General features: G+C 37.1%; 1 protein-coding gene across 2 annotated transcripts in view; it reads right to left on the bottom strand.

Annotated features, from left to right (window-relative positions):
* Positions 1 to 529: 529 nt before the first annotated feature.
* Positions 530 to 9,229, bottom strand: part of LOC126190850 (probable cytochrome P450 6a14) — a 120,884-nt gene continuing 112,184 nt past the window's right edge. For both annotated transcript variants that reach the window (XM_049931438.1, XM_049931437.1), the window contains one exon: positions 530 to 1,415. In XM_049931438.1, the coding sequence (XP_049787395.1) occupies positions 1,246 to 1,415 (170 nt within the window). In that variant the 3' untranslated portion in view covers positions 530 to 1,245. The remainder of the gene's footprint in view (positions 1,416 to 9,229) is intronic.

Genomic DNA, 9,229 nt, shown 5'->3' with positions numbered 1-9,229 from the left:
ATAAAAATGTGTGATTCACTGAAACGCTCTGCACTTTTAAATTTTTCATTCTGTATAAAGATAGTCTCACATAAAGTGTTCACATAAGTCTCCAGTGACAGAGTACGTTCTAGAGTGGAGTAGAGGTCAGCCTAAGCTGTGACAACTGATGAAACTCTGCCATATGAATGGTCTCTTATCATACGAGACTGATATCTGGCGTTTCTGCTTTTTAATTCAGTTGCAATTTCAGTCAAATATTCTATGATATATTACACACTCTGAGAACCAATTTTTCACTAACAGTAGTAACACTGTAATCCAACACACACTTTATTCTGCAACATACTTCTCTTGTCATCAAACCACGTTGACAAAATTTCTATAGGGATCGTTATTTCAAAGCAATAGTATTACATTGGTCACTTTGTTTACAGCTAAAAGAATACTGATACAAGTGAGAATGATGCTGCAAATGTACACTGAATGTAGTACTTTCTAAACTCATATGAATTTTGCTGTGAAAAATAATTGTATCAAATTCTATAGATGAATATAAAAATATGTTTATTACAGAAAGAATGCAAAGCTCAGAATTACAAAATGTATTACTGAAAGATATCACATATGTATTAACAACATTTAGTGTCTAGATGTAATGCTGACATTTATTGTGAATACATCCAGACACAAGCACGAACAAAAAATATACAAAGCTCACAGGTACTAAAATCTTAATTGAAATATATTATCTACCAGTTGACAACATATCATGATCAAATATAATGCTGCCATGTAGTGAAAATACATCCAAACAGAAGCAAAGGCAAAACAAAAATTTAAAAACGGTTCACTGATCACCAATAAGAAGTAATGCAACCTAAAATGTCATGAATAGAACAGTGTTCATTAGTAATTCTGAATGTTACACAGCCACAACACAATACTCACATATATAAGAAAAGATTCCTCCATCTGTTTCTTGTAAAATAAGTTATTGCATTCCCCATATATAAAATAGCACCAATTGCAGTCATATTTATGAAATACTTTGATTATTCTCTTTATAAAATATGTGTAATATGTCCTTTGTGGAGATTTATAGAGTGTTAAAACAAGAAATGAGAAAAAATAGCTTATAACACAAAAAGCAACAGCACTTTTAAAAAAAAACAGTCTTCAGAAGCAGTAATATAAATATTTTGCAAAGAAATATTTTTCTGTGCATTTGCAAACACTGAATTATGTATATAATTACTTTTACATTTATTTTTTCCTAGAAGTGTAGCGCAGCCATATTCCTGAGACAGGATTCAGGAGGAGAGAACGTTTAGTCCACTCCAATTTCCGAACAGTTCGATCACAGGGTTCGACACTGTAGTGACTGAGCAAACTGGCTAGGCCCATTTTCGTCTGCATGAGGCCAAACCGCATACCTGAAAAAATATATAAACAATATGTTAGTCGCTTATGTCTCAGTTAGCGTAACGTTCGCAGCATCCATCGTAGTCTTTCCGTCCATCACACTGTTTTTCCCCTTTAACATTCCGACACACGCACACACACACACACACACACACACACACACACACACACACAGACACACACACACACACACACACACACACACGCACTATTCTATACTGGATTTTAGACTGAAAAGCCATTTGAACCCTGAAATGGGACTAAATTTATAAAAATTGTGCAATTTTTTCCAGCTTTGCGTTTAAAATCCCGGAAGAGGCAGTAACATTTTTACGCAGCAAACCTAACTGTGGTGTGTGAAAAAGGCAAATGCTGTACCTTTATAATTTTTCCTCCTCTTCCTCATCCACGAATGATGTGCTGGGAGGACAGTACTTTTCAGTAAACGCTGTTGTCTACGGTGTAATTACATTCATTATGCGAAAGATAATTGTGAGTAGGTAATATGCTCCTTCAGTTGCCGTGTTCTGAAGACTCGGAATAGTAAGCGTAAACCTTTCGGTAATACACATCGCCCTTCTCGTGCCTGGAGTTTCTTGGATATTTCCTCAAAAACCAAGTAAATAAATGAAAGTGAAAGGAAACAGAATGCGGTACACACAGACGACATAGCACACCCCTCCACCAGTAAGGAAGAGTTGGGAAAATTGTCAGTGTAAAGAGCAACCTTCATGACACACGAAATGCTTTCATGATATTAGGTTAGTGCGTAAGTTGGTAGCACTTTTGTTTTGCACGGTGGTATAGCGGTTGATATGAGTTTATTTGTCGATTGTCATTTTTTTATTTGCAGTTCACTGTTGCTATCTTAGTTTACATATTGTGATATTGTCATTTGTAGATAGTGAGTACAGCTGTGAACGCTAGAAAATGAAGTGCTAAGTTGAGAAATCGGAACATTTCAGACGTATTCTCCTGTTTGAGTTCAACAGAGGAGTGACAGAAGCGGAGGCAGCCAGAAACATTTGTGGTTTGTTTGGGGATAATACCATTGGACAGAGCACGCCAGGAAAATGGTTTTTCATTTTAAGGAGAATCATTTTAACGTTAGGAATACTTTTGGGGTTTGATGAAGGTCGTTTAATCGCACTAGTGCACGATATCCACATCAGTGTATTCTGGAAATGGCAAATGCGATGAAATGTGATCATTCAAACATCGTGCGACATTTGCGTGCATTGGGGAGGATACAAAAATCGAGTGAATGGGTACTGCATGCTCTAAGCCAAAATCAGAAAAATCAGCGGGTATATGTACATGTGCACCTCTGCATATTCGTCGTCAACTGGCTCCTGAATAATACCGACTATTCCTATCCTGTATCGTCACTGGTAACGAGAAATGTTGTTTTTATGGTACATAAAGAAAAGAAAGGAATGGTTGAGCCCGAACAAAGCAGCAACTCCCCGAGCAAAGACATGCGCGCATCCACAAAAGTTAATGTCACGCATCTGGTGGAACAGTGACGGTGTTGTGGACTACGAATTGCTTCCCCGAGGTGTAACCATCAATGCTCACACTTATTTTCAACAATTGAGACGTCTTGCAAACGCACTCCAAGAACAATGACCAGGAAAAATAGCGTTAATTGATGCTACTCCACGACAAAAAAAAAAAAAAAAAAAAAAAAAACGCTGAACGCTGTACAGGAGAAGTGAAGTCTGGCTCTGGGCACTATGGGACTTAACATCTGTGGTCATCAGTCCCCTAGAACTTAGAACTACTTAAACCTAACTAACCTAAGGACATCACACACATCCATGCCCGAGTCAGGATTCGAACCTGCGACCGTAGCAGTCGCACAGTTCCGGACTGAGCGCCTAGAACCGCGAGACCACCGCGGCCGGCCATCTAAAGTGTCTCTTATGTTAAAACCTACGGAAAAACGCTTCGAATTTATGCACCAACTCAATAAATAAATCGTTTTTTTTTTATAAAATGAGTGAGGATGGACGGTTCTTGTTTTGATGGTGCACTCCCAGATTGGTTTGCGAAGTTCTGTAATCCTTGCCATCTACCTGCTTCACTTCAAAATAACTACAGCATTATACACTGATCTGCCAGAACGTTATGGCCACCCACCTAATCGCCGATATCTCCACCTTTGATACGAATGACAGAGGCAACGCATCGTGGCATGGAAGCAATGAGGTCTGGTAGGTCGCTGGAGAGAGCTGGCATCACATCTGCATGCAAGTCATCTAATTCCCGTAAATTCCAGTGAGGGGGGCGATGAACACTGACGCCACGCTCAATCACATCCCCGATGTGTTCGATTTGGTTCAGGTCTGGCAAGTGAGTGGCCTAGCTCATCGATTGTAACGCTCAACTGTGTTCCTCGAACCACTCCATCACACATGTGGCCTTGTGATATGGCGCATTATCTTGTTGAAAAATGCCACTGACGTCGGGAAACATGATGGTCACGAAGGGGTGTTAGTGATTACAGCCTCTAATACTCTATAATTGGTACCATATTGTTTAAAACTTCATCAACAACCTTTTCCAAATCTATTAATATGTTGTATGCTTCCTTGTGTTTCATAAATATGTCACTTGTTACTAGCTGCAGTTCTGTAATTGATTCCCAGTGAACTAATCTGAAACCTGACGGGCCTGTCCTAATCTGCTTCCCATTGTCTCTGCCATTCCTCGTTCAAGTATTTCATTACTAGAATATTTTTAGGCGTGTTACGCTATGCTTATTATGTGGTACGTTTCCTATCTGTCTACTCTTATTTTCTTCTGAAACGAAATAGTTTTTTGAAAATCATATGTAATTTCTCTCGTTTTAGAAATTTAAAATTCATTATACATGTTACTCCACATTTTGACATGATGTCCATAAGAGACCCATTAAAATTTAATCAACACCTTTAGTACCTGCTTTGTGGCGGGGAATGAGCGGTTTTTTAGATTAGAGGCAGAAAGGGCGTCAGTATAAAGGGGTGCATGGCAAACACAAGAAGGTAGGCTTACAACAGTCGGTATTGTAACTGTAAACTGTCGTAGCTGAGTTGGAAAAAAAACCAGAGCTCCAAGCACTAATAGAAAGCACTAAAGCTCAAATCGTTATAGGTACAGAAAGCTGGCTTAAGCCGGAAATAAGTTCAGTCGAAATTTTTACAAAGAGCCTAACCGTGTTCAGAAACTACAGAATAAATACAGTTGGTCAGTTTGTGGTGTAGCGTTTATCGCAGTCGGAAGTAGTTTATCTTGTAGTGACATTGGAATAGATAGTTCCTGTGAATTACTATGGATATAGGTGTACTTCAAAAGCGGAATAAATTAATATAAAAAAATTGGTTCATTTTACCGACCTCCAATTCAGGTAATACGGTCGTTGAACAGTTCAAAGAAATATAGGGTCTGATTTCAAATAAATACCCCACTCATGCCATTATAGTTGGTGGCGACTTAGAGCTACCGTATATTGGCGAAAATAATGTTTAAAGTCAGTGGTAGGCATAACACGTCGTCCAAAACCGTACTTGCGCTCTCAGAAAATTATTTTTAACTGTTAGTTCAGGAGTCCACTCAGAGGGTAAATGGTTGCAAAAATATTCTTCATCTCTTAGCAACAAATAATTCTCAACTAATGGGGTATGTATTCACAAGTACAAGGTTGTTTAACGAGACTGAATACTATAACATCCAAACTCACCAAAAATAAAAGCAAAATACATTTATTTAAAAAAAATAGATAACAACTGGCTTGACGTTAGGAGGCAGTCTCAACTCCTTCCAATCTAACAACGTAAGCGTAGACTGGATGTGGTTTGAATTGACAGAAACAGTATCGACGGCAGCTGAGAGACATCTGTGTACCACATAAGCTAATAACAAATGGTACCGATTCCCCATGGCACACAAAACAATCAGAGCACTGTTGCAGAAGCAACGAAAACAGCATGCCAGTTTTAAAAGAACACCAAACCCCGAAGATTGGCGAAGTTTTACAGAAGCTCTAAATTTAGAGTGAACTTCAGTGCGAGGTACTTTTAATAGTTTCTATAACGGACCTCTGTCTCTAAATTTGGCAGACCACCCTTATTAGTGATAAGGCGCAATCAGGACCTTCACTGCGCTATAAAAATAGGGATGTTATTGATAACGGCGCCACTAAAGCGGGGTTACTAAACAGTTTTCCCAAATGCTTTCATCAAAGAAGACGAAGTAAATATTCCAGAATTCGAATCAAGAACAATTGCCACCATGAGTAACTTACAAGGAGATATCCTCGGTGTAGCGAAGCAGCTTAAAACATTACCGGTCAAGATTGTATACGAATAAGGTTCCTTTCAGAGTACGTTGATACAATAGATCCTTATTTAGCAATCGAGTACAACAGCTTGCTCGAAGAAAGATCCGTACCTAAAGACTGGAAAGTTGCACGAGTCACAAAAATATCCAACAAAGGAAATAGGAGTAATCCGCTGACTTACAGGCACATATCGTTAAAGTCGATTTGCAAAAGGTCTTTGGAACATATACTGCACTCGAACATTATGTTTTAACTCGAAGGATACGATATATTGACAAACAGTCAAAACGGACTCAGAAATGTCGTTCTTGTGAAACACAATAAGCACTTTATTCTGACAAAGTAATGAGTGCTATCGACAGAGGATGCCAAATTGGTTCCATATTTTTAGATTTCCAGAAGGCTTTTGATACCGTGCAATTGTGAAAATGTGGTTGCCAGTTGTATGAATGTTACTTATATGGTATTCTGTAAATACAGTGCCATAAACAGGCAACAACATGTACACGAGGTACATGAATAATGTGACAGTAGTATTTATATTAATATAGTGTGGCACACCACTTTTTAAAAAAATCAATTTTACAGTTGCAGTAACATGTGACCGAGCAGGCAGCCATATTATGATGTAACACTTTGTTTGGATTATTATAAACAAAGGTCTTAAGCACAACATAGAACTGTATCTTAATGGCAATAACCTTAAAAGCCTTATCGCATCCACTGAGCTTGCATGTGATTCTGCAAAATTAAATCCCAGTGAAACCAATGAAATAGCCTTCAAAACCAATAAAATAATCACAAGACACCTAAAAAATACTTCACACCAAAACAGTGACCAAAAGACACTGAACTGTATCAACTCCAAACTTTTTAACTGTAAAGCTCTAATAGTGAAGGCAGACGAAGGTAACTGTGCAGTTGTAATGTATGAAAATGAATATGTTGACAAAACCATGGAATTTTTCAGTAGTAATAACATAATCGAATTAGACTTTGATCCCACTTCTAAATTTTAAGCCAAACTTAAGAAAATTCTTAAGAAATGTAATTTCCTCCTAAGTAAGTGGGAAGTGCATTACTGCATTGCTATGAACCCCATTGCCCCTCACATTTAGTCACAGCCTAAGATACATAAAAAGCATTATCCAATCAGGCCGATTGTTAACTCTAGGAACAGCCCTTCATATAGATTAAATTACAGACTGCTAGCTCTTCTAAATACCCATTATACTTTTCAAACCAGCTACTCCATTAGGAACACATATGAGCTCATTGACAAAATTAAAAATGTGCACATTCCACCAACAACCAGATTTGCATCGCTCGACATTGTAAATCTCTATATTAACATCCCTATACAGGACACCATAAATATAATCAAGAACAATCTGCTTAGACATAGGAAACTGAGTATGGCAGAAATCTATGAGCTCATTGAGTTACTAACATTGGTGCTGTCATACAATTACTTCAGGTTTAATAACAAAATTTACAAACAGAATGATGGGTTGGCAATGGGTAACAGTCTAGCTGGGAAGTTAGCAGACATTTACATTAAGCACTTAGAGCACACACTTTTCAAAACTAACAATTACATCAGCAGCAAAATAATCTACTATAAAAGGTACGTAGATGGTACAATTATTCTTTTTGATGGCACTAATGAAGAAATTGACATACTAGCGACCAAGCTGAGCAGCATGCACAATAACATCAAATTCACTGTTGAACATGAATCCAATAACACCACCAGTTTCTTAGATTTAAAAATTTCAAGCAAAAACCAGAAACATTACTTTGAAATTTACAGAAAGCAAACAGCCACAGATGTGTGCATCAAAAGCTCATCTTGCTGTCCAGACCAACATAAGATGGCATACTTCAGATCCATGTTTAATCTCCTGCATGAAATTCCACTGGAACCAGTTCAACAACATAAAGAAAACAATATGATCAAAGCCATAGCTCTAAACAATGGATATAACCCTCACATGATTGATAAATTATCAGAAAAAATCCAAAAAATAGCAGACAACAAAGCTCCACACCAGACACCTATGCAGTCAACACAAAAGTCTGTAGAAAGCAGCAGAAAATATGTCACACTTCCTTTTCTAGGGAGCATATCTCATAAATTAAGTAATCTTTTCAAAAACAGAAACATAAATATAAGCTTCCACACAAACCATAAACTTCAGCAGCTAATCATTCATAACATAAAGAATAACAACCCCCCATACAAAAGATCAGGTATACATAAACTCAGATGCCAAAATTTCCCCCTCCTTCTATATTGGACAGACTGGGAGAAACTTTGAGATTCGATTCAAAGAACATTTAGATACGCTTGAACACTCCTTCAAAATCTGCATTTGCAATGCACACAACTCTCAGTAAACATGGATTAAGAAACATTGAAGACCACATCCAAGTATTGCGTCATGCTGAGAAAGATAGCCTCATGAATCTGCTTGAAGAGATAGAAATGTATACACATAAGAGCAAATCACATCATATTCTCAATGAACAGACAGAGCTAGCCAATGCAACCTTTCTACAAAATTTCACTCACCTATTATCCAGTTTAAAACATAAATAAACACTGCTCCTTTTAACAATCCCATACAATCAATAATCCAAGCAGAGTATTGCATCATAATATGGCTGCCTGCTCAGTCACACTTTACTGCAACTGTAAAATCGATTTAAAAAAAGTGGTGTGCCATACTATCTTAATATAATTACTACTGTCACATTATTAATGTATCTCATGTATATGTTGTTGAGTGTTTGTGGCATTGTATGTACACAATATCATATAAGTAACATTCATATTAATGGCCACCACATTTTCCCAATTTACTTGTAATTAATGCTCACTGAATATGGTATGCTCACAATGTAACACTTATTCTTTTAATATAAATACTTGTAATACCATCGTGATTCTTTGGGGAAAAAATTCACTGTCAAATTTAAGCAATGTATATATTATAATACAAGAAGTTCTTTGGCACTGCTTTACACCAAAATATAGCTACCTGCTTAGTCACACTTTATTGCAACTATACTTGATTCAAAACTTCAGTGTGCCATATGATTTTTATATAATTGTTACTGTCATATTATTCATTTTATCTCACCTCTATGCTGCTCCCTGTATATAGCACAGTATTTGCATAATACTATATAAGTAGAATTCACACAAGCTGGTTACTACATCTGTCAACTTTATCTGTAATATTATATGCTCATAATGTAAGGTTTATCTTTATGTTTTAATTTTCATTATGTTATGTCTATTTTTTTAAAAACATACTGTGAAATCAAAGCAATCTGTGTAGTGTAATATCTCTGAGAGAGAACGTCTCTGACACTGTTGTATTTGTAAGTCTGGAATCTGTGTCAACTTCACATGTGGCAAATACTTTCTGGCGCGTGTGTGTGTGTGCGCGCAGTGCTTCGCACAATATGGTGATGTGCAAATTATATAAGTGC

The sequence above is a fragment of the Schistocerca cancellata genome, chromosome 6, assembly GCF_023864275.1.
Source record: "Schistocerca cancellata isolate TAMUIC-IGC-003103 chromosome 6, iqSchCanc2.1, whole genome shotgun sequence".
NCBI classification, from domain to species: Eukaryota; Metazoa; Arthropoda; class Insecta; order Orthoptera; family Acrididae; genus Schistocerca; species Schistocerca cancellata.
This window is presented reverse-complemented; position numbering and strand designations above follow the sequence as displayed.